Source organism: Gouania willdenowi, chromosome 14 (assembly GCF_900634775.1).
Source record: "Gouania willdenowi chromosome 14, fGouWil2.1, whole genome shotgun sequence".
In the NCBI taxonomy this organism is placed as follows: domain Eukaryota; kingdom Metazoa; phylum Chordata; class Actinopteri; order Blenniiformes; family Gobiesocidae; genus Gouania; species Gouania willdenowi.
The window spans coordinates 2,411,908-2,438,673 of record NC_041057.1 but is presented as its reverse complement, the minus strand read 5'-3'; the positions used below and the strand labels follow the sequence as shown (position 1 = coordinate 2,438,673).

The 26,766-nt window shown below is 35.9% G+C and overlaps 1 protein-coding gene across 1 annotated transcript; it reads left to right on the top strand.

The window, feature by feature from the left end:
- Positions 1-53: 53 nt before the first annotated feature.
- On the top strand, positions 54-25,911 carry c2cd2l (c2cd2 like). The gene is made up of 11 exons (XM_028467317.1): positions 54-241; positions 613-1,061; positions 12,991-13,086; positions 13,169-13,288; positions 15,854-15,967; positions 18,661-18,774; positions 19,420-19,591; positions 20,473-20,568; positions 21,882-21,976; positions 24,244-24,457; positions 25,316-25,911. Exons 2-11 carry the CDS (start codon positions 690-692, stop codon positions 25,573-25,575), a joined length of 1,653 nt encoding a protein of 550 aa, XP_028323118.1. The 5' UTR covers positions 54-241; positions 613-689; the 3' UTR covers positions 25,576-25,911.
- The last annotated feature ends 855 nt before the right edge of the window (positions 25,912-26,766 follow it).

Below are 26,766 nucleotides of genomic sequence, written 5' to 3'. Positions count from 1 at the left end.
TCCTTTTTGACGTGTTTTTCCTGTGCTTTAGCGCCACCTGTCGGTCACTGTATGTCCTACACTGACACGCACAGGGAAAGGAGGAGGAGAGTCTCAGCGCAGCGTCAGTAATGCCTGGTCCTGGTTCTGTGGTACAGACGCGGTGTCTGTAGCTGGTGCTCGACATGAAGCCCTCTTCCTCGCGCCTACAGACGGAGGCGGTGAGAGATTAATCAACTGCAGACTGAAGCGACCATTACCTGTGAGTCCGTCTCTGATTGGTCCGTGAACCGCGCGTTCGTTACTGAGTAACTACGCAACACGAGCGCTGGGGTCCGGTGCACGAGCTTCTGCCTCTCACACGCGCACCGTTATTATTATTGTTGTTGTTATTATTAAAGTTGAGGTGAATGCATGTGTGTGTGTGTGTGTCTGTGTGTGCGTCTGTCTCTGTACGTGTTAATGTGTATGTGTGTGTGTGTGTTAGTGTGTGTGTCTCTGAGTCTCTGTGTGTGTGTGTGTGTGTCCCCGTTAATGTGTGCATGTCTGTGTTAATGTGTGTGTATCTATGTGTGTGTCTCTCTCTCTCTCTGTGTTAATGTGTGTGTGTGTCTATGTTAATGTGTGTCACAGGTTGATCTCCTCCTCCTCCTCCTCTGATGCTGATGATGATGATGATGATGATGTGAGAGGCTCCAGGAGGTCCTGTGATGCTGATGGAGCTCCAGGAGCTGAGGTGGCTGTGTGTGCTGAGCCTGTTCCTGGGTTCCCTCCTCATCGTACTGGGCTGGTTCTCCCAGTACCTGCTCAGCCTGCTGCAGCTCCTGAGGAAGAGGAGGGAGGAGGAAGAGCACGTCTCCTCCTGGACGCAGCTTCTCCTCACCCAGCCCTGTCAGAGCCTGGTCGGAGGCGCCAGGGCCGTGGCGCTCAAGCTGCGGTCCGTGGGCCGAGGTGGGGGACCGTCGTCGTCTGAGGCTGGGGTCAAAGGTCTTCTGACCTCCCTGTTCTCCTTCAAGTCCTTCAGAGAACACTGGAAGAAGACCTGGATCAGTGCTCTGAACCAGCAGGCCTGTCGCCATGGGGTTAGTACACACACACACACACACACACACACACACACACACACGTTCAAGCCATGTTTGAGATATTTTAAACCTTGGTAAACTTGGAGATTGGAATTTTCAACTTGAAAATTCAGAGTTCCCAGTTCCCTGGAACTCAGCATTACGTGTTTCTCAGTCAGCTGCTTCCTGATTGGCTACATTCCAAATAACGATGTCATGAGTTGTCAGCTTTCCCTAAACACACACACGAGGAGTTTTGGTCATAAATATTATTAAGTTTAATATTTACAACCTAATGCTAGGTTAATGCTAAGCTAATGTTAGCCAATATGAATGCTAGTTAATGCTAATGTTAGGTTAATGCTAATGCTATTGCTAGGCTAATACTTATACTAGCTAATACTTGTGTTAGGTTAATGATAAGTTAATGCTAGCATAATGCTAGCTAATATTTATGCTAGGCTAATGATAAGCTAATGCTAGGTTAATGATAAGTTAATGCTAGCTAATATTTTTGTTAGGCTAATGATAAGCTAATGCAATGTTAAGCTAATGTTATTGCTAGGCTAATGCTAGTGAATACTTATGGTAGTTAATACTTTTGCTAGGCTAATGATAAGTTAATGCTAGGCTAAGGATAAGTACATGCTAGGCTAATGACAAGCTAATGCTAGGCTAATGATAAGCTCATGCTAGGCTAAGGATAAGCTAATGTCAAGCTAATGCTAATTAATATTTATGCTAGGCTAATGATAAACTAATGCTAGGTTAACGATAAGTTAATGCTCGGCTAATTCTAGCTAATGCTTATGCTTGGCTAATAATAAGCTAATGCTAGGCTAAGGCTATTGCAGCGTATGATGAGGCGGGGCAGCGCCTGCATTCTCACTTGCATTTTTGTCAGAAGATGCAAATATTCCAGTTATTACTTATTTTTTTCTTTCTTTTTTACTCGATCCCTTCCTTCCTACAACACACACACACACACACACACACACACACACACACACACACACTGTAGCTTTTCCAAGCTAATAAAGGAGGAAACCTGAGTACCTTCAGAAAGAACCAGGGCAGGTGATAATAGGGTCCTGGAACACACGCAGTGAGACAAAAAGGTGAAGGAATAATTTTTTCAAACTCGACTTTTCTGAACTAAATGGACCAATAATATTACGTGAACACAACAAACCAATTAACCTAAATGTTTAATAAAATAATGATGAATCAGGGTTGAAGAAGCACGGACAGATTCAGATTCAAAAAACTTTATTTGTCCCCGAGCGGCAATTCAGTTTCAGTTACACCCCGACCAAAAACATGAAAGACAATAACATATTACATGGGGGACAGGTACGGGAGTACTGGGGAGGAGCCACAAGAGCAGCGCATCCGTCTGTCACTCTGAGTGACAGCTGTCAAAATGTGCCATGTTTCAGCACCAAGGACAGCATAAAATCACCACTAATTTAGCCACAAAGGTTACTAAACTTTCAGAACACAAAACCCACAAATACTAAATATTTACAAACTTTTACAGCCATGGAGCCCTTTGTATCCTTTTTTTTTTACGTATTTCATAAACCTAGAGCAGCAGCTCATTTTAGCTTTGAACTGAGCCTCTGTCTTAAAGGGGACATATCATGGTTTTAAATCCTTCCTTTTTACATATAAATCATACAGTTGTGGTCTATATAAAGCTGAACTGCACTGCTTGGGTCTGAATTCCTCATTATTATAGCTCCACCCCTTTTCTACCCTTTTCTGATGTGCTTCTGAGAGCAACTCGTTTTGGTGCTGTCTCTTTAAATGCAAATGAGACACTCCATACCCCGCCCCCTCTTCAGGTGACACTCGGTTCAACTCCACCCTCCAACCCACACAAAAATGACCTTATCCACAGATGTGGTACATTTCTATAAAAAATAAAACTCAACCAGACACTTTGAAAAGGTTCTGATGCTGGGAGACGGTGTAATGAAGCGTGTGGGTTACTACATCCAACAACCGGACGTTTTGACTCATTCTCTCGTAACTTCGGCATCCTTGAGCTTGGACTACAAAATAAAAGCGAGAAATAAAAATGGCGGATTGCTTGAAGTGTTGGACCTGGAGTTGATGTCCTAATTTGGCAGTTCCGCTGCAAATACTGTGACGTAATTGTTCAAAAAACGTAATAGAGAATAGAAAAATCAAAACAGATTGAAAAATATGAGCAAAACAGAATATAAAGATATCTACGGAGCACCTGAAGAGACTAATTTGATTTTTTCTGTACTTCTAAGCACTAAATATACAATAAAATGCATTTAAGGGCTAAAAAAGTGGATTTAGCATGATATGTCCCCTTTAATGTCTATATCAGGGACAGAGAGAAGATAAGGAGATGCCAGTTAAAGTTCTGAGTCCTCCTCATGTCCAGCAGGTTCTCCTGCATTAGCATCTTAGCTACAGGTGCTGCTACTCGCTACGCTAACTGTTTACCTTTACCTCAGGCTTAGCGTCACTCATTGGCTTCAGATAAGCTCTTTAAATCCAACTGCCTTGTTTTTAGCCATTTTCTACCGTCTTCCGAGTAACAAAGTATTTTTACGCAAAATTACCCTTTTGACGTAGCGTGGGGGCGTGGCCTGCCTTTATCCTCTATTCCTCACTTGCGTTCAGTTTTTACATTCAATCTTGTGTGCACAATGAGATGAGATGAGATTCGTCCCACAAAGGGGACAGCGCCCCCTATCTTAGATGAGAAGTGGAAAACATGAGGTAAGAAAAGGGGAAAAAGGCGGCAAAAAAAAAAAAAACACCATTACAACAAAATACGAGGACATAGCGCATGGAGGGTAGGGTAGGGTAGGGAAAGGTATGGTAGGGTAGGGTAGGGTAGGGTAGGGTAGGGAAAGGTAGGGTAGGGTAGGGTAGGGTCCTAGACATTGTTGCTGACTCTACAATCCCTGGCATTGATGGTCTCGTCCAAAGTAACAATTTTTCCCACAGATCTTCTGTAGCTCTGATGAGATGTTGTTTAAACGCTCTGAGCAGATGAAGCTGATTGAAGCTGATCATGTTTTTACTGAGAGCTGCTGCTCTACACGAGAAACGGACGAAGATTCACAGGCACAGCAAAGTTAAGCAGGCACTGGTCGGCTCTGTATTTAGGAGTCACTGATGATTTGCGTAGATTTTTGGCAGTTTAGACGGTGTTTGTGGTGGTTTAGACTGTGTTCAATGTGGACAACACAGGAGGGGGATGGGCGGTGCACCTAATGAGCACCTAAAAACGTTCGGCATTCCATGCTGATTCTGTCCATTTGTGCATTTAACTGTTTTCATTGGTTGATTCCGTTATTCCGTCCACAATTCTGTTGTTGTGGTTTTTATAGAGCCCTACCTACATATGGTCGAGGGTTAGGACGTGTGGAGGGGAGGATTGCAGTCAGCCGCTGGGGGGGGGGGCGCGCGCATGCAGCCTCTTACAGGCGCCTCGCTCGCCCCTCTTGCTGCCACTATGTGGGAGGGAGGGAGTGAGGGAGGGGTGACGGTGGGCCAAAGAAGGCGTTGAAACATGAACCTGTTAGCTTCATTCTGTAAAGTCCAGCTCGTCGCAGATGACGTGAAACGACCTTGGGTGAATCTGGTTCAGAAACAAAGTTCTCAGGTGGTGGTGTTGGGGGAGAGGAGGAGGAGGACATGACATTTCTAGTGATTTCAACTCAATAAAAGACGCAGCTGTACTCCAAATATAATACTTATACACTTAATCAAAACACCTAAAAGTAAATGAGCTGCTGACATTTAACAAAAACATACAAAAAAACGAGGTGCTGGATCAAATCAAAATGTGGGAGGTGCTGGATCTTTCTCTGACCCAAATTAAGCTCTGCACTGTAGCTTTTCCAAGCTAATAAAGGAGGAAACCTGAGTGTTTATAGAGAGAACCCAGGCTGGTGATAATAATATAAACTACACAGAGACACTGGGATGTTCCTTCAGGACATTGAACACATGATGACAACATGAGAAACAACCTGGTTCTGCTTCTGTTCGTGCTACAGTGTGAGCAGTGTTCCCTTCCTCACCTCTCTCTGAGGTGTCAGACTATTTTTACTGACTGACGCTTTGATTCAGAGCTGTTATGCAAAGCTGGGCCCCATCAGAGCCTCCACCCCCTCCACCCACACGTACTGCTATAACACACGGCTACAGTAACTCCACCATCCCCTGTTTAACTATTGATGCTCTGCACACTGAGCTAACCTTAGACACACTCATAAATGCACTGCCAATATGTTTGTTCAGCTCCTTTCAATGAAGGGATACATGCAATGACTCAGCAAATTAAATTTAAACTAACGTAGGGGCTTAGGTAGAGGTTTCAATTATGACCAACTGAGTATGTGTTTGAAGGTTGGCTGTATAAAGAGGTGTACATACTCTGTAGTGTTATAAAGGGCTTTATTTGTGGGTGTAAAGTAAAATAGTGTGTGTGATTTATCTGGTTTAATTCTGTGAGACATGAACATGATAAATGTGTTGGTTTTTTTTTACTCATTTTTATGTTTTTTTCGTGATTATTATTAAAATGTGATTAATTGTGCAGCCCTATTATACAGTTATTAATTATTAATGGGGGATATACATTTCTTCTGAGGGTTCTTGTTTTGTTATTTTTTTTTAATTCATTTTGTGTAAATAATTAGTCATTTTGAGTATTTTGTTTGTCATTTTGTGTATTTTGTTGTCATTTTGTGTATTGTTTTGTATTTTTTGGGGTTATTTTGTGTATTGTTTTGTATTTTTTGGGGTTATTTTGTGTATTGTTGTGTGTTTTGAGATTTATTCTTTACTTCCTCGTGACTATAGGTGCTTATATGAACAGAGAATGTTGTAATGGATGGATGGCTGGATGGATGGATGGATGGATGGATGGATGGTTGGTTTTCCAGACACTTCACAGTCTAGTACTTTTTTAGGCCAGTGGTAATTTTCCAAAGGTCTCTCCTTTTTTAGCCACTTTGATGTGTATGGATCAAAGTGTGTCCCACAGGCAGAGGGAGGGGGCGGATCCCAATGGTTTAGAGATGAACTGTTGGGGAGTTGAAAGGGTTGAATTGATTCTGCACTAAAAAGAGTTAGAAAACCTTATATTTTCCTGTAGACAGAGGATCAGTAAAACTTCGTAGGTTGGTTTCAGGATCAGACTCAGAGTATATATATATATATATATATATATATATATATATATATATATATATATATATATATATATATATGTAGATTTATACAGTATATTATAACAGACAACTTTGAATTTAAACCTTTTGATTTGATCACAAAGGGACTTTTCCCTCATTTTGTGTTTTTATTTCTATTTTTGGAGTAATTTTTTTGTGTATAATGTTGTTTTGTGTGGGTTTTTTGGCCACTTGATAAATTTCTTTGTCATTGTATATTTTCCTCTCATTTTGTGTATATTTGCTGTCTGTATTTTTGTGTCATTTTGTAAATTTCTCAAATTGTTTGTATCTTCTCTCTGATTTTGTGTGTTTGTTGTCATTTTGTCAATTTCTTAACCAATTTGTATATTTTTCTCATTTTATCTATATTTGCTGTCATTTTGTGTGTTTTTTGTAGTCATTTTGTAAATTTCTAAGTCAATTTGTATATTTTTTCTCTAATTTTGTGTTGTTTTTGTTGTCTTTTTTATTTTGGGAGTAATTTTGTTTTACTACACAAAGTTACATAAAGTAATTTTACAAAATACGCAAAATGACAGAAAAATGCGTAAATGACAAGAAAAATACACAAAAGGATGCAAAAATCTCCAAAATGATGACAAAAATACACAAAATGACAGAAACATCTACAAAATGGCTCAAAAATATGAAAAGGACATAAAAAATAATCACAATAGTATTCCAAAAACACACAAAAATACACAATATGACTTACAAAACACACATAACTAATATAAATAACTGGATTTACTCATATAAAACAAAATACACAGAATGAGAAAAAAAAGAACGACAACAAAAAACACAAAATTATTCATGAACACACAAAACAACAACACAAACACACAAAACTACTTATAATGTAATTAAAAAATACACAAAATGGCAAAAAAAAAAACGATTCCAAAAACACAAAACAACAACAACAAGCAAACACAAAAACACATGCTCTGATTGGTTATTATTCTAAATACTGACATTAATGTTGATCATGTGACCCTCATCACATACAATCACATGTCGTGGCCCCTGAACAGAAGAAATGGTTGGATTTACAGTATTATATTCATTAGCCAACGTTGAGATTAAATACAGCTGCAGGTCAAAGGTCGTAGCCCAGTGTAGCCCCACCTACAGGTCATTGTTTCATTGACAGTTCCTCCCTATGTAAACATAGCCATGCTTCATTATGTACCGTAGGTTCTTTGGAGGATAAAGATATGGTGAAGTACAGTAATGAAGGCTTTTCACCTTTAGTGAAAAAGCACAAACATAAAGATGTACATTAAATAGAGTGTGAGTCACTGCTTTCAGTGCAATGTGTGTGTGTGTGTGTGTGTGTGTGTGTGAACCAAATGCCAAATCAGCTCCAATATAGTTCATTCATTTTATTCTAACCCCATTGAACCCTGTTATCTAATCTTGATGTAATGACTTCACCATTTGCAAAAGAATCCGTGTATCATTCGTTTTTCATTATGTACCAAAAACATGAAAAAAGAAAAAAACACTCATTATTTGATATTTGTTTCCAAAACCAAAATGAAAAAATGGAAAACGCCTTGTTTTTCAAATTCAAGCTGTTTTGACTGATGACTTTATGCAGCCCAGCTACGCCACGAACATGTGTATCTTTCCCTTAGATTCCACAGGTCGTTAGAACAGTTTACTGCAGAAAAACTCATTTTAACAGCTCAAAAAAGACGAAAAAACTGAACGGAAAATTAAAATGGCATCTCGGCTTTCCTTCATGACGTAACAGCTGTCAATCATCTTCATATATGGTGTCAAATCCCGTTTTTCAACCTCAAATAACTTATTTAAAACAAACTTCACAAAAAAATGAGCACTTGAACAGAATGTAGGGTGATAATAACTAATGATCACAGCAGAGTTTAGCTTTGGAAAAATAATTAGCTTCACTCCACTGGGGAGCTTGTCCTGTCTATTCTTTTTACAGTCTATGGTTCGCACACACTCAGAGACAGACGGGGATACACACACTACGTGTCTGTAAATACACACATAGCTTGATGAACCTTCTGATTAGACCACAAGCTGCTCTTTATAGAAGCTCAGAGTCAAAAACATCACGGCAGGAACACACAGAACATTAGACTTCCTCATTTAGGCTGTCAATCAATGCTCACTGAGGGCTGTGATTGGAGGAAACCCTCCTCCCTCCTCTCAGCTTTTATAAAAGGGGCGGGGCCAACAATGAACATTGATAACGCACGATAATCCAAAGAATCTGTCTCAGCCAATAGCAAACATCACTTGTAATAGCCGGCGTCCAACCCCTAGAGGCCAGTAACCCTGACATTTTACAACTAAATACGCAAAATTAAAATACTTTTACTAAAATGTTAAAAGTTGGACCAGGATTAGTCAACAGCACTATTTAATACCCAAATACATACTGTATGTATTCAGCAGGAAAAAGAGGGTTTGGGGTTTAGCTACTCTTTAATGACAGCCTTCATAATACCTTATTCATGCTAATGACACTAAAGTGTTACTTTTTTTTAAGCTTTGGCACGAGTTTTGTTTCACGGCCTCAACGTGTGAATCTAACAGTTCACATTTTGGTGTCTGGATGAAAATGTAATTTGACGTGTTACATAATGTGTGTGTTATAGCTGCACTCAGGGGTTCATAACAGCACGCGTTAGCTCAAAAATCACAGGGTTATGCAAGTATAACGTGTCATTCATCCACATTCTCTCACTGTTATGATGATGTGTCTCTTTGATAGCTTTCATCTTTTCTCGCACTCATCTCCTCCTTTGCTCCTGTAAATCACACCTATTATAGACCGACGCTAACAGGAGGTTAGCATCTCGCTGCGTTAGCATGCGTCGCACATGATACGAGAGCAGAATTCGCACTGACTGAATATTACATCCTTTACGTTCTTCCCTCCACGCCTCTCGTTCCGTGACTCAGTTGTTTATGCAGCAAAAATGTCTTTTTTTGGTGAATATTTACAGAGAAGCTAATCTGGTCTCAGAAGAAATGAGTCAGTGTGGAGATAGAGATAGTCACATGTCTGCAGGAGGATTAGTGAGTGAAGGAAGAAGCTGGAACTGGTCTGTAGAACGCTGCCCATCAAGCTGCAGCTGCAACATGATTGTTGATTATGTGTTTGGAGGAGATGTGAAGTATAGCAGCGGAAGCTCTCAGCACATTCACACGCCACAATTACCAGGAGCTCATGAATAGTTTGACAGCACAGTTTAGTTCTTCTCACACTGACTGATCAACGCCCAGCGATTATACCCCACTACCTCCCTTCCTCCTGACACTGGGTATTAAACACTAAGGGCTGGAATGAGCAGAAATTGCAGCAAAATGACTTAAAACACACACAAAACAACTACAAAAATACACAATAGAACTCACAAAACAACACAAATACCTGAATTTACTTATTAAACATGAAAGTGTACAAAATGAGAGAAAATTTACAAAACAACAAAAAAAAAAACTATACAAAGTTACTCAAAACACACAAAAAACAACAACAAAAATACACAAAATTACTCTTAATAATATAACTTATATACAGGATAAGAAAAAAATTTAACAAATGACAACAAAAAAGACACAAAATGACTCAAAAAACACACAAATAAACAACAGAGACACAATATGACTAACAAAACAATACAAATACCAGAAAAAAATATACAAAATGACAAAACACACAAAACAACACAAATACCTGAATTTACTCAAAACACAAACAAAAATACGCAAAATTAGTCTTAATAATAAAACTTCAAACAATATACAGAATGCAAGAAAAATGTACCAAATGACATTAAAAAATCAAAATAAAATGACTAAAAACACAAATAAACAACTAAAAGACACAATATAACTCATATTAAACTGGATATTAAACACTGAGGGCTGGAATGAATAGAAATTGCAGCAAAAAACTCACAAAAGGACAAAAAACACACAAAAGGACAAAAAACACACAATAGAACTCACAAAACAGCATAAACACCTGAATTTACTCATACAAAATAAAAATATACAAAATGAGAGAAAAATATACAAAACATCAACAAAAAAACAACACAAAGTGACTGAAAACACACACAAAACAAGAACAAAAATACACAAAATTACTCTAATAATTACCATAGTAAAACAATAATACAGGATGAGAGAAAAATGTACCAAATGTACAAAAAAAACACACAAAATGACTCAAAAAACACACATATAAACAACAAAAAGACACAACATGACTCACAAAACCATATACAATACAAAATAAAAAACACAGAATGAGAATCATCTGCGTAACAGTGAAAGTTAGTAACGTAAAGAGTATCGGACCAAAAACTGGGCTTCGGATTTTGACGCGGAAACAAACGAGAAAAAGCAAATTGACCCATTTCTTTTTATCCTGGCTCTTTTTATTTATTTTCTTTAATTTATTTTACAGAGGTCATCCAAAGCCAGAGGCGGAGTGTATTCCTGGTTGACCCACATGGTTTTTTAGAGGCGTTAAGTCAGTTTGACCCAAAGCGGTGCGTGCTGATAAACCTGTAGTGACACCATAGATGTCCCCAGGAAGCGTTTTCTTCCAGAAATACAAACACACAGTGTATCAGACAGCAGTGTTTCAAGGACAAAGGCTGGAATTCCTTTGAATTTAGTGTAAACTAAATGTAAAAGTGTTAACGAAACACAAGTCTAAATTAAATGTAAAAGTGTAAACAACACGTAAAAGTGTAAACTGACGTGGAAAGACAAAACAGAAAAGTACTGTATAAACAAAACGGAAAAGTGTATATTCATGCGAAAACTCTGAAAATACATTTTGGAAATTCTGAAATAGAAATTCTGTACATCTATCCATTTCTTTCTATAAATGTGGTGGCTAACACGTCCATACTTTAAATACTTTCTGTAATAAAAAGGAAAAAGTCATCTAAACATGCTTAACTATCCATAACTATTGTGTTAACTTATTATTTGAAATGCATCGTATCATATTTGTTGTGCAGTTGTGGTCATGTGACTAGTGTCAGTGTGTGTGGCATATGTAGGTTAGCAGCATTTTACTTGGCTTCTTTCCTTTCCTGACAGTTGAATGCACACACACACACACACACACACACACACACACACACACACACACACACACACACACACACTAGTTACATCATCCTTAAGTCTTGTGCTATTGTGGAATCAGACAGAAATGTAGAAAGTGGAACATGTGCGCTCACAGTGGGGGGGTTAGGCCTGAGCCAGTGAAAGCTGCACTGATCACTGACTGTGGATAACTGCTCTATTCATGTATGTAGTGAATCTTTCTGACAAAGTTACAACTTCAATCAGGCAGAAAATAAATATTTGTGACATTGCGAAGGCTGCTTTTGGACATATGGCGCCATTTCTTTGCCAGTATCTTCAGGCACAATTCATCTGAGTCGACCCTGTTTTTCCACATCGCTGCTTAACTCTGTCATGTTTAGACACCGCTGTGTGTTCGTGGACACCTGTAGACATTTTAATTGAAACGTTTTGCAGAAATGCAGGTGACCTATCAGCGTTACGCCTGGAATGGGATGGGATCACTGTGATTATACAAATACACACAAAAATCAAAGAAAAATATACAAAACGACAGCAAAAATTCCCAAAAGGACTCAAAACACACACAAAATAACAATAAAAATACATAAAATTACACAAAAATACACAAAACAATAAAATGCACAAAAAACAACACCAAATACACATAAAACAACAGCAGAAATTCACAAAAGGACTCCAAACACACAAAACGACAACATAAACCCATGAAATGAAGGTTAAATTCACACACAAAAATGGCTGCCAACTGTTCGCCAAGGAATGGTTAGTGAATTTCTCCATTGTGAGATAATACAGTATACAAAATACAAAATGAAATCAAAAAAATGACTCCAAATACACAAAACGACAATAAAAATACACAAAATGACAAAAAATATATACAAAACAGCAAAAATACACACAATGACTCCAAACACATACAAAACAACAAAAACACATAAAATGAGAGTAAACTTCACTAAATGACTCCAAACAACAAATAATACGCAAAAATTACACAAAATTACAACAAAAATGCACAAAGCAATAAAATGCACAAAAAAACAACAAATATACACAAAAGGACTCTAAACACACAAAACAACAACATAAACCCATGTAATAAAAGTAAAAGTCACAAAATGACTCTGAACACACAAAACGACAATAACAATACAAAAAAGACAAAAAATATATATACAAAACAACAGCAAAAATACACAAAATGACTACAAACAAACAGAAAACAATATAAACACTTTAAATAAGGATAAAACTCACAAAATGACTCCAAACCCACAAAACAACAACATAAACCCACGAAATGAGGGTCAAATTCACAAAATTACTCCAAATGCACACACAATCACCACAATACATAAAATGACAAAAAGATGTAAATAAAACAGCAATAATACACAAAACAACAACAAAAACCATGAAATGAGGGTACAATTGACAAAATGACAATAATCATACACAAAATGACAAAAAAAACAGCAAAATGCTTCCAAACACACAAAAAATCACAGCAGAACTATGCAAAACAGAAACATAAATGTAAAATGATAATAATGAAATGATCTACATGTGTATTTTTTTTCTACCAGAGCTCTATCCAGATCCTGTTTGATAGCAGTGCTCAGCTGGGAGCTGCTTCTACGATAGAAAGCGTGACGTGCACGGATCAGTCATTCAAAAGCATGGTGAGGAGTGTGTTTAAGTGGAATGGATCACTAATCCATCAGTGTGTGTGTGTAGTGAGACTGTGCTTGTGCTGTTTTGCAGGTTCTCCAGTGTAAATGCAGTGTGGACACTGTGAAGTTTCCAGTTACGGTCACTCAACAGTCACATGCTGTGGTTTCCATCGACACCTATCAGATCACCATAGCACCGATGCTAGCTCAGGTACCAACTATTCAGGCCTTCCTATGAAAAACATGAGGACATCTTTAATACTGATTGATTTAAACGTACACCATAAAGAACAGTTTTAGGGTTTACACATTTCTGCGTCGCTTTACGCTTTTCCGTTTCCTCATCTTTCTCCGTTTAGTCGACTTTACCGACTATTGATAAATAGGGTTAATGAAGTCAACAACTGTTAATAAATGTACTTTTATACGCTTCAGATGATTTATAAAATTGTATTAAATCATGTTAGCTGCACTGCTAACCCCTCAGCTAGCGGTTTAACAAGCAAAAATCCCATGGAAATAGGGATGTAACGATTCACTCAACTAGGGGACGGATCTAGATAAGCATAATGCTTTTTTCCGTCGCCCTTTCCGGCATGAAAAAAAAAGAAAAAGAAAAAAAAAAAAAAAAAAAAAAAAAAACAATGATGTGATTTTGCTCTGAATGTCAAATGAATTTCTGTGAATGCAACCATGTCGGAAATGAACTGAATAAATAAATAAAATAAATAACTCCCGATACGATTCGATTCACGATACCTGGTTCACGATACGATTCTCTCACGATTTATTTTACAAAATGGGAATGTAGATAAATGATGATTGAAAAATATTCCTTTTTTTGGGGGGAAAAGAACTAGAAAATACTGTATTATTTTCCTTTTATTTTTCATTGTCAAAATAATCTCTTGATAAACTATTCAAAACAATCCAATTTAACTAAAAATGAATCTGGAATGAAATAAATAAAGAAATAATACAAATGAAGAAGAAGTCTATTAATTTAAATTCTGGTTCTATAGTAAACAATGCAAAACTGCATAATAGTTATTTTTCTTTTTAAAAGTGCAACTGAAAATGTATTTTGTGCCTTAATAGTTGGACTTAAAAAAAAAGTAATTTCACTGTATTTACGTCAGATATTTGTTATTCTTTCAGTGCTAAAGGGGTAAGGAATCATTTAAGAACATGTTTAAAAGTAGAAGGCGGCCAGAAAGAAAGTAATAGCAGATTCCGCCCGCCACCAATACTTCTGGATAGCGCCCTCTGCTGGTTAAAAAAAAGTACTGCGATTCAATTTTCACAGTATCGATGTGAATCGTGATACCTATGAATCGATTTTTAACTGCCTTACGATTAATCGTTACATCCCTATTTGTCACACTAGACATAAATACGTCTAAATATTCAGTCATTATTTTTTCGGGAAAAAACAGTGTGTACATTTGTGATATTTTCCTAAAACATGCATTTCCGTGTCATGTTGGGACCCGATTTTAAATAAAAACAGAGAAAAATAAATGAATGAATACATAATATTTTATTATTGTATTTGGCAATTGAAAATTGTCAAATACATTGTTCTCGTAGGAGTTCTAATTTTTTCTCTCCTCCTAAGCTATTAATGTAGCACTAATGACACGTATGTCATCTCATAGGGACAACGTCAAGGTTGTGCAGTCGACCTTTGGAGCCAAAATGTCAAGGTCAAGGTTGCGTCAAGTGTCAAAAACCATATTTATTATACAAGTTTGATGCTTACATTTATGAAAAGCTCATCTCAAGGGGAGTATTTTATTTAATTAGACCAAAGCTGTACGACCTACCAGTAAAAAGATCAGTTGGGGTCAAAGTTCATGACATCACAAAAAAAAAATAATTTTTCTTATAACTTGGCCACACATTAAGATCCAGTGTTCAAACTGGTACCATTGAACAACATTTCCTTTCAGTGTGTGACCTTGACCTTCGCTGTCAACAAATCCAGATACAGGTTGTCATTTTTGCCAAATGTTTTCGATTTTCAATTGCCAAATACGTATTCGCCTTGTGAATACAGGTCTTGCCTAATTTATTATTTATTTGATATTATATATTTCAATAATATTTAAATTAATAGTAATAAATAAAAAGAAACACAAATGTAAAAAGTAAGTTTTTTTCTGTCCGTTTTCCATTAAAAAATATACAGTGACAAAAAACAAATCGAAAACAAATGAAACCCCAACACAATCTAAAAACACAAACCAAGGGCACGCAAAATTACATCAAATAAAAAATACCGGTAATACAAAATGACAGAAAAATATACGCAAAATGACAAAAAAATATACGCAAAATGACAGAAAAATATACAAGATGACAACAAAAATACAGAAAATGACAAAAAAAAATACAGAAAATTATACAAAATTATGAAAAAAATCTCCAAAACGATGGAATAATCTACAAAATGACAACAAAAACACACAAAATGACATAAAAAATAAACAAAATTATACAAAATTACAAGTCTACTAAATGACAGAAAAAATACACACAATCACAGAAAAATTTACAAAATCACAGAAAAATACACAAATTGATACAAAGATTTGCCAAATTATGGAAGAATCTACAAAATAAATAAAAAAAATCCACAAAATCATTGCATAATCTACAAAATGATGAAAGAATCTACAAAATGGCAACAAAGATCCACAAAATGACGGAGGAGAAAATGACAACACAGTCTAATGAGTTGTGGACCTTCCGTGTGTGTGTGTGTGTGTGTCAGGTGATGTTGAGTCTGGAGGAGGTGGAGGATGAGGGCCTAATGATCTCCTGGACTCTTTCCAAGCAGCAGCCATCGTTTTCTCTGAGCGTTTCTCCAAACAAGCAGCAGAGAGCGGTGGGTGAGATCACTGGATACTCATTTGATACGTCTACAGCCTCACACACAACGTCTCGTGTCACAGACTGTGCACGGTTCACGGGCTCAGAGTTCACACGCAACACAAAAAAACACACACACAAGCAGATTTGAGATTCTTCTGGTGTCTCAGTCAGCGTACGAAGCGTTAAACATGAGTCACGTTCTGCCAAATGAACGGACGCTGAGTCATGGAGGGAAGGCCCTTTGTAAGTATGTTTACACAAACAGGTGGGCCCTTTAATGAGTCGGCTACAAAGATAAACAGAGACAAACCCGTTTAGCTCTGTAATCTGCTTTTTAAATGCCAAGATGAAAGCCTTAAAGGTATCCTCCACTGTTTTTACAAATACGGCCTAAAACCTTTGATATGTACTTATTAATAGATCTATGTCTAACAAAACACATTATTATGCACCATAATTGTTTGTTTCACTTTTAAAAATAGAACAACTTTACAGTTTTAGAGCCTGTGTTCCTCCATCTTGAAATCACGTGATTGATGATGTCACACGGCCACACTTCCTGTAAACATCGCATTGTTTTCTATTGGAGTGAAACATTCAGCCTGATTTTTAGATTATTTACTAGCTTTTTACATTATTTAGTCACTTTTTAGATAATTTAGTAGCTTTTTACATTTATTTAGTCACTTTTTAGATAATTTAGTAGCTTTTTACATTTATTTAGTCGCTTTTTAGATCATTTAGAAGCTTTTTACATTATTTAGTCGCTTTTTAGATCATTTAGTAGCTTTTTACATTTATTTAGTCACTTTTTAGATCATTTAGAAGCTTTTTACATTTATTTAGTCACTTTTTAGATCATTTAGTAGCTTTTTACATTTATTTAGTCACTTTTTAGATCATTTAGAAGCTTTTTACATTATTTAGTCGCTTTTTAGATCATTTAGTAGCTTTTTACATTATTTAGTCGCTTTTTAGATCATTTAGTAGCTTTTTACATTTATTTAGTCACTTTTTAGATCATTTAGAAGCTTTTTACATTTATTTAGTTGCTTTTTAGATCATTTAGAAGCTTTTTACATTATTTAGTCGCTTTTTAGATCATTTAGTAGCTTTTTACATTTATTTAGTCACTTTTTAGATCATTTAGTAGCTTTTTACATTTATTTAGTCGCTTTTTAGATCATTTAGAAGCTTTTTACATTATTTAGTCGCTTTTTAGATCATTTAGTAGCTTTTTACATTTATTTAGTCACTTTTTAGATCATTTAGTAGCTTTTTACATTTATTTAGTCACTTTTTAGATCATTTAGAAGCTTTTTACATTATTTAGTCGCTTTTTAGATCATTTAGTAGCTTTTTACATTTATTTAGTCACTTTTTAGATCATTTAGTAGCTTTTTACATTTATTTAGTCGCTTTTTAGATCATTTAGAAGCTTTTTACATTTATTTAGCCGCTTTTTAGATCATTTAGAAGCTTTTTACATTTATTTAGCCGCTTTTTAGATCATTTAGTAGCTTTTTACATTTATTTAGTTGCTTTTTAGATCATTTAGCAGCTTTTTACATTTATTTAGTCACTTTTTAGATCATTTAGTAGCTTTTTACATTTATTTAGCCGCTTTTTAGATCATTTAGTAGCTTTTTACATTTATTTAGTCGCTTTTTAGATCATTTAGAAGCTTTTTACATTTATTTAGCCGCTTTTTAGATCATTTAGTAGCTTTTTACATTTATTTAGTTGCTTTTTAGATCATTTAGCAGCTTTTTACATTTATTTAGTCGCTTTTTAGATCATTTAGTAGCTTTTTACATTTATTTAGTCGCTTTTTAGATCATTTAGCAGCTTTTTACATTTATTTAGTCACTTTTTAGATCATTTAGTAGCTTTTTACATTTATTTAGTCGCTTTTTAGATCATTTAGCAGCTTTATACATTTATTTAGTCACTTTTTAGATCATTTAGAAGCTTTTTACATTTATTTAGTCGCTTTTTAGATCATTTAGTAGCTTTTTACATTTATTTAGTCACTTTTTAGATCATTTAGTAGCTTTTTACATTTATTTAGTCGCTTTTTAGATCATTTAGCAGCTTTTTACATTTATTTAGTCACTTTTTAGATCATTTAGAAGCTTTTTACATTATTTAGTCGCTTTTTAGATCATTTAGTAGCTTTTTACATTTATTTAGTCACTTTTTAGATCATTTAGTAGCTTTTTACATTTATTTAGTCGCTTTTTAGATCATTTAGAAGCTTTTTACATTTATTTAGTCACTTTTTAGATAATTTAGTAGCTTTTTACATTTATTTAGTCACTTTTTAGATCATTTAGCAGCTTTTTACATTTATTTAGTCACTTTTTAGATAATTTAGTAGCTTTTTACATTTATTTAGTCACTTTTTAGATCATTTAGCAGCTTTTTACATTTATTTAGTCACTTTTTAGATCATTTCGAAGCTTTTTACATTTATTTAGTCATCATCAATCACTTTACTACTGTAAAGTAGTTCTATTTTTAAATGTTGATCAAACAAATATAATGCATAATATTGTGTTTTGTTAGACATAGATCTACTAATAAGTACATTTAGAAGATTTTAGGCCACAGTTGTAAAAACAGTGGAGGATTCCTTTAAACTGCCACTAGCATTAAATACGTGGTGTATTATCTGACAGGTGTTGTGTGTGTTGCGTCTCTCAGGGCCCGGAGGGAGAGGCTGACCTGCATATGATCAAAGAGCTGATAGAGGACACTGTTCTTAGCACGCAGCCAGCCATGGTTCTCAACCTGAGAACCAGTGGATCCAGTCCAACGGTGAGAAACAATACACGTCTGACACACAAATGCAGAGAGGGGCTTTTATCAGAGTGGGCGGGGCCACAATACATGTGATTGTATCTGATCTGAGGGTCACATGATCAACGTTCATGTCAGCATTAGAATAATGACCAAACAACCACCATTTTTCTGTATTTTTTGAACCATTTTGTATATTTTTCTGTCACTGTGTATTTTTGTTGTCATGTTGTATATTTTTGTCATTTTGTGTGCACTTGTTTTGTTTTTATTTATTTATTTTTACTCTGTTTTTTTATTCTTGTTGTTTTGTGTTTGTTTTGAGTCATTTTGAATGTTTTTAGTTGTTTAGTGTGTTGGGCTAATATTTTGTGGATTTATTTTTTAGAGATATTATCAACTGCTATTTGCCATAAAATGAGATATCGGTTGAAATCAGAATCGGTTTTTCCACACATATTGAAAAGCTGATGTGCAAAAGTGCAAACATGCATTAAAAGGAGCAAAAATATCACAAGAAAAAGTGATGAAAATAGGTTAAAATATGGCAAGTTTGATGTAGTTGCAGAAAAATTTTAAAAATAAGCAAATATCTGATTAAGCATTTACGCCTCCTGCAGCTTTAAGCTCAGCTTCTTCAACCTGTTATTATCTCTGTCCTAGCTGCTCTGCACTCACAGAGAGGAAAACCAAGGCCTCCATGGGGCCACGCCTCTTCGCTCCTCCGCCACGCCCACTAAGAAGGTCGACGTGGACCGAACCATAATGGCAGACGGAACCATCGTCACCACGGTTACCACTGTCCAATCCAGGCTCAGGCTGGATCGCAGTCCAGGTTAAATATCAGAAAAAGACTTAACCCTACTGTTACCTTTGGGGTCAATTTGACCCCATTCAATGTTTATCATTAAAAATATAATAGTTTTTTGTGTTTCATATTTCACGACTTTTAACAATTGATGACAGGCATGACAAATATATGGTTAAATTGGCAAAAATAAGAATTAAATGTGGTGAAAAGAGGTTAAAAGTGACAATAATGGGTCAACATATGTGACGTTAGGTGGTTTATAAGTGCTTAACATGTCTGGAAAGTGGAAAAATGTGCAGAAAAGTCATTGAAATTTGATGAAGTGTTAGAAATGGGAGTAACGTAGCAAAAATAAAATAAAAGGAGCAAAAATATGGTGAAAATAGGTTAAAAAATTGAAAGTTTGGTGTAGTTGCAGAAAAATGGTAAAAATAATCAAAAATTGCTTTCTTGAAGGCATCTGGTGACCCCCTCCCATTGTCTCGCAACCCCAAATGGGGTACTGACCCCAAGGTTGAGAACCCCTGGTTAAAAAAAATAATAGTTGACTTTGTTGTTTTTTGTTTTGCTTCATATTTTGTGACTTTTCCTAATTTGAGGGGTACAATTGATGGCCTAAAATTATGATGATAATTTTTTCAATGTGTAGAACTCATATTGCATGCTTTGGTGTTCCTCTGGGGTCAATTTGACCCCAAGGGGGATTGATTGATGTTGGGGGGGTCACCTTATGTATTCAACAAGGTGACCCCCCACTTATTTATCTATTCAACAAATACTCTGTCAACAATTTTCTGGAAAATCCTTTTCTGGAGGCAAATATCCCTGAGGTCAGATTGACCCCAAGGGTAAAATGTGTTAATAGGAGGGTTAAAGGAGTTAACACTAGTTTGGGTTGGTCTCAGGTGACTCTCCTCTGCGCTCGCCGTCTAAAGTGGAGGTGACGGAGAAGACCCCCACCAACCTGTCGGACGGTAGAGGCAGCAGCCCCAACCCCAGCAGTGAGTAGAGAAGAATACTAACACACTCTCCTGTTCTAAACAGATGGATTTAAAAGCTTGTAATGCCACGTGTACGGAACGCCATTTGATATCAGTGATATCAACCATAGATAAATTCTACTAGTATCACATGAATCGTGTACCCTTGGTTCTTTGGTTAGTCCGTTTAAAAACCAAATCAAAATAACAAATAAAAGGTGAGGTTATTTTGTTTTACTGACATAAAACCAAAGCAGAAAAATCAAAAACCAAACAAGCAGCGTTTTTTTTGTTTTCAAATGAAATCTGTTTGTGTGATATTTTGATATTTAAAGGAAACTATGACGAGAGCTTCATGTTTTAATCTCACCACACAGAGGGGACACACAGGGGGGCGGACTTTTACTCCTGGACAGAAAAAAGAGCAACGCATACGTCACGTTACTGATGAACTGGAGAATAGAAACATTATGAATGCAAAAATAAATTAAAAAAATATATAGTATGTGTATGCACATGATATAGTATGTGATTACAGGAACCAGAGGTGGTGTAATGAATCTACTGGTGCTCCTCGTTTGTTTTGATCAATGAACATCTGTGTTGACGGCTGTTGTTAGTGCCTAGCGGTATCATAATGTGCAAAATATATATTTTATATTAATATCTTCACTGCCCTCAAAAAAGCTGTAATTGTTTTTGCAAAAGTGTCAAATGGTATAAGTTCTAACATCTATTGTTCCTCACAGTCACCAGATTATCTGGATACTATTTGGACTGTAACACTGTTGGGCAAAGCTAAAACTTTCAGCATCAATAACTCTTTAATAGAAACGTCATCGACATAAATTCTGCTTTTTTGCCGTCGGTGTGAGGTGGACAACATGATACAACATCATTTTATCAAACACAGCAGAGTAAAAGTCCGCCCCCCTGTGTGTACCCCCTTTGTGGTGAAATTAAAACATGAAGCACTCGTCCATAGTTTTCCTGTAAATATCCAAATATTATTCCAACCAATCAGGGAGGTGGGTTTGGTTCTAATCCCTCCTACTTCATTTACTTTCGGTCTACTCGTACTACTAGTGAATCTTTCACTAATGGGAAGCCTGGATAAGCTTTTCCCCACCCCCTTATATATATAGCATATAAAGCTAACTAGTAGTGCTCGTGACACTTTTTGAACTAAAGTTGAGTACTAGTAAAGTTCAACTATGGTTGATGTCACATTGATGGTTAAACAGCGTTGTAATGACATTTGTTGTAAACGTGTAGCGGTGATGTTGACGTTAGCTTCTGTTGCCGTCTTTGTAACGGCGTGGATCCTGTTGCAGACGCCGCCATCCGCCAGCTGACGGAGTCGGCGTCCAGAGCGGCGAGGAAGACTCCGACGAAGAGGAGCACGCTCATCATCTCGGGGGTGTCTAAGGTGTGTGTGTTTGTGTGTGTGTGTGCGTGCGCAGCAGAACTAAAAGAAAACTAACTTTGATGTACATGATTCAATGATTGATTGTTAGGTTTCACTGAGCTGCATTTACTGAGAATGAAACAAAACAATAATGAATAATAAATAAATAAATAGAATAAAAGAAATATAGATAAAGAAATAAAATAAGAATATTTTTTTCTATAATTACTTTTTGATCATGTTTGAGCTCAGATGCTTGCGTTAACTTCATTTTAGCTTTCACGTTAGCTTCACTTTAGGTCCCACATTAGCTTCACTGTAGCTTTCACGTTAGCTTCACTTTAGCCACCACGTTAGCTTTACTTTAACTTTCACATTAGCGTCACTTTAGCGCTCTCGTTAGCTTCACTTTAACTTTAGCTTCCACGTTAGCTTTACTTTAACATTAGTGTCACTTTAGCACCCACGTTAGCTTTATTTTAACTTTCACGTTAGCTTCATTTTAGCTTTCACTTTAACTCCTACGTTAGCTTCACTTTAACTTTCACGTTAGCTAGACATTAGCTCCCACGTTAGCTTTCACTTTAACTCCTACGTTAGCTTCACTTTAACTTTCACATTTGCTAGACATTAGCTCCCACGTTAGCTTCACTTTAACTCCTACGTTAGCTTCACTTTAACTTTCACGTTAGCTAGACTTTAGCTCCCACGTTAGCTTCACTTTATCTCCCACGTTAGCTTCACTTTAGCTCCCATGCGTCAGCTTCACTTTACAGTATCTTTCATGTTAGCCAGACTTTAGCTCCCACATTAGCTTCACTTTAGCTCCCACGTTAGCTTCACGTTAACTTTCACGTTAGCTTCATTTTAGTTCCCATGTTAGCTTCACTTTAACTTTCACGTTAGCTAGACTTTAGCTTCCACGTTAGCTTCACTTTAGCTCCCATGTTAGCTTCACATTAACTTTAAGTGATATTATGTTTAAGTATAGAATACAGTTGTTTAAGAATGTGTGTTTTATTTATTTATTTATTTTTAAACTATTATAATTTAAAATTAAAATAAAAAATCTATTTTAATTTTTCAGAAATTTCAGGTGACCCCACATGGGGTTTTGACCCCGAGGTTGAAAAACACTGCTTTACCTATTGAGAGCATCTCTGACATGGTTTCTGGCAGAAATGAGATCTAAATTTAGTCGTCAGCCTCTCTTTGGACACTTCATGGAAGAATGAATCATGTGACCTGATTTTAGCCTGAGAACGTTGAGCCTAAATCCCATCAATGTTCACGTCTCGTTACGTTGGAAGTTATTTCATTTCAATTTCAAATATTCTCTACACAAACAAGGACAAACTATACAAAAAACACAAAATCACTCCATAAACTACAAATAAATAACAGAATAATATACAAAATTGCAACTAAAAAATCAACAGAAATGTACCAAACAAAATATGCCAATAAACATCAAAAAATACACGAAATGACCCTAAAAACAGACTAAACAAACTACAGAAGAATAGACAAAATGACAACAAATATACACAACATGACTCCATGAACACACAGGACGATTACAAATAAATACATAACAGCAAAAATACATATAATTTAAAACTCAAATAAATCACTCTATACACATACAAGAAGACTCCAAATAAATAGCTGTAAAATGTATTATACAAAACTGCATCATAAAAACAATAAAAAAAAAAACTGACAGAGAAATGTAAGAAAAACAACCACACAACAAAAAATAAAGAATACACAAAATGACAAAAAACATACAAAATTACAGAAAAATATACAAGGACAACAATAATAAACAAAACTACAAAAAATAACAACAAATATGCACAACATGACTCCATAGATGACTACAAATACATAACATTAACAAAAATACATGAAATGAGTCTAAAACATACTAGTCCTAGTCACACCACGTGAGATTTTGAATAACAGAATAAATAACAGAAGTAATTTAATAAGTAACATTTTTTTTTTAAATCAAAGTGAGCGCATATACCGTACTAATTTACTACATCTTTTGTCTTTTTTTATGCATTTAAACCTGTTTTTTTTTACTTTTTTTAAAATGCAGTTGGACAGAATATTTCTGTTTAATGTCATTGAGACATTAATGACTGTGTGAGATCAGACCATTCCTGATCCTTTGTGATCAATAACAGCCCACATTGGCTCTTTTCTCTTATGTATTTGATGCGTTTCAGGTTATATATATATATATATATATATATTCTCTGTTTTCATATGTGTATCAGGTTCCTCTCTCTGAAGATACGTCTACTTTATCGAGCGGCTACGCTGCAGCCATGGACGCAGCCGTTCACAGGAACCATTTCAGTGTGGGACCCCACCAGGACGTGGATGAGACCACGCCCTCTGACGTGTCCGAGCGTCCGTCTGTGGACGACGTAGAGTCAGACACTGGTTCTACTGGTGGCTATGAGACGCGCAGCCTCAAGGACCATAAAGGTAACACCGTGATCACAGTTTGATGTAAAAACATGTTTAAATGTTTCATTTTTGGATGTGTTGGAACTTCCTGTTTTAATGCAAACAGACATTGTTGGCTTTACTTTTCCTGTGTAACAGGAAAATTCGGCATTCACACATTTATGGACTTTTCACTGCCCCCTGGTGGTGATTACGCGGCACAGCTCGCTTCATTAAACAATATGGCTACAAATAAATAACTGAAAAATGTACAGAACTGCAACAATAATGTACCAAAAACAACAAGAAGATCACAAAACTATACAAAAAACAGAAAGAATACACAAAATGACTCTAAAACAAACTAAAAACAGACAACAAAAATATACAAAAAAAACCCCAAAATAAAATACACTAAATGACTGAAGGACAAAAACATACACATGATTACTCCATAAATGCACAAGATGACGATGAAGAAATCATTGAATAAAATACTAAACGACAACAAAAACACACAAAACAACAAAATGCACAAAAACACACCCAATGACTAAATGTAAAACACAAAAAAAATGTACAACATGACAACAATAATACACAAAAACACAATAAAAGGAGAATGACAAAAACACAAAAACTCTTTGTTGTTTCCTGTGTTAACGCACAGATTAATCATTATTCTAAATGCTGACATGAATGTTGATAATCACATTTTTGTGGCCCTGTTGTGATAAAAGTTGCTTATTTATGTGTAAATCCTTCCTTTTCCTGAGAGTTCTCTGTGATATTTCACTGTTTTTAGGGCTTTACTGCAGTCATCATTAATTAAAAGCTAAAACGTCATAAATTAAAAGCTAAAACATAATGAATGAAAAGCTGAAATCTATCTTGCAGTGGGTTTTCTGCAGAGCGGTACCAAGCTGTTTTTCCGCCGGAGGCGTCGAGCGAAGGAGCCGTGCCTCAGCCAATCACACGAGGACGTCTCCAACATGGACAACAACTTCACGGCGGTCGCCAGCGGCGACCGCAAGAAGTCTGGCAGCTTCTCGCGACGCCTCATCAAACGCTTCTCGTTCCGTTCTTCAGGGAAATCAAAAGGCAAAGCGTCCGCTAAGGCTAACGCTAACGGCGGCTCCGCCACGTTGGATAAATAAATGACTTAATAAGCTTCAGACTGGACAGTGGACACCCCAGGTGGGCTGTCATGTGACCAACGCTTCCTGTGGAGGATCCATATTGCATTTTCATGCTCTTCAACCAATTAAAAAATTGGGAAAAAAAACACTAATAATAATGCCCTCGGTTGCACTTTGAATATTTACATTCAAATATCTATAAATCAGCACAAGAAAATGTTGTTAGATGTATAAAAACAAAAAAATACTCAAGGACAACAAAAAATACACACAAATGACTCCAAATACACAATCTGACAAAAATGCATAAAATGACAAAATATCACCTCAAAAACAATTGCAAAATACACAAAACGACTCCATAAACACAAAAAAGGCTCCAAAAAAAACAACAACCACATTATTTGAGAAAAATATACATAAATTACTTAGAAAACACAAAACGACAACAAAAACAAAACAAAAACCATTGTTCTTTCCTGTATTAATGCTCAGATTGATCATTATTGTAAATGACATGACACACACTGTGACAAAAGATCCATATTGCATTTTCAAAATAAAAGACTTGCTCTGACAGCTATCGGAGGAGAATTAATGCTCTTCAACCAACTGAAATATGAAGAAAAAGATACTAATAATAATGCCCTTGGCTGCACTTTGAATATTTAGATTCAAATATCTATAAATGAGCACAAGAAAATATTCTTAGATGTAATAAGTTAATGTTTATATGTTGGGACTCGATTAAAGAAGTTATTTATCTTTACATCATGTAATTAATCACCGTAGTTCTTTAAAATTGTACAATATTAGAGACATTCTGCGTGTTTTATTTTTCAAAATAAGATACTGAGTTCTAGGTGGACTGGTAGAATTCTCATTAAAGCTTGCAGTAATGTTGACTTTTATACCTATTGTTATTTTTAGATTGCCGTTTCATGTTGTGTCCCGCAAAAAAATTATAATAATAAAAAAATCAGCTGTGATATTTATTTTATTATTTTAGTTGAAAAAGATATTACTTTGATATCAAAACAATATATAGATGTGGAGAATAGGTTCTAGGTACCACGATATATTTAACTACATGTTGTTCAAACAACTGTTTTTCAGGAAATTTACTTTGATCTCCTGACATGTTTCCACTGTCAACTGCCTGTCTTCTTCAGAGGCGTCTGCTGATCACTTTGATGTGTCCTTGACTTC

Bases quoted from the DNA above. Each gene is read 5' to 3' on its own strand.
- c2cd2l (XM_028467317.1), top strand. From the start codon at position 690: ATGCTGATGGAGCTCCAGGAGCTGAGGTGGCTGTGTGTGCTGAGCCTG. The intron at 19,592-20,472 runs GTTAAATATCAG...GGTTGGTCTCAG, and splicing joins CAGGCTGGATCGCAGTCCAG to GTGACTCTCCTCTGCGCTCG. The intron at 21,977-24,243 runs GTGTGTGTGTTT...TATGTGTATCAG, and splicing joins TCATCTCGGGGGTGTCTAAG to GTTCCTCTCTCTGAAGATAC.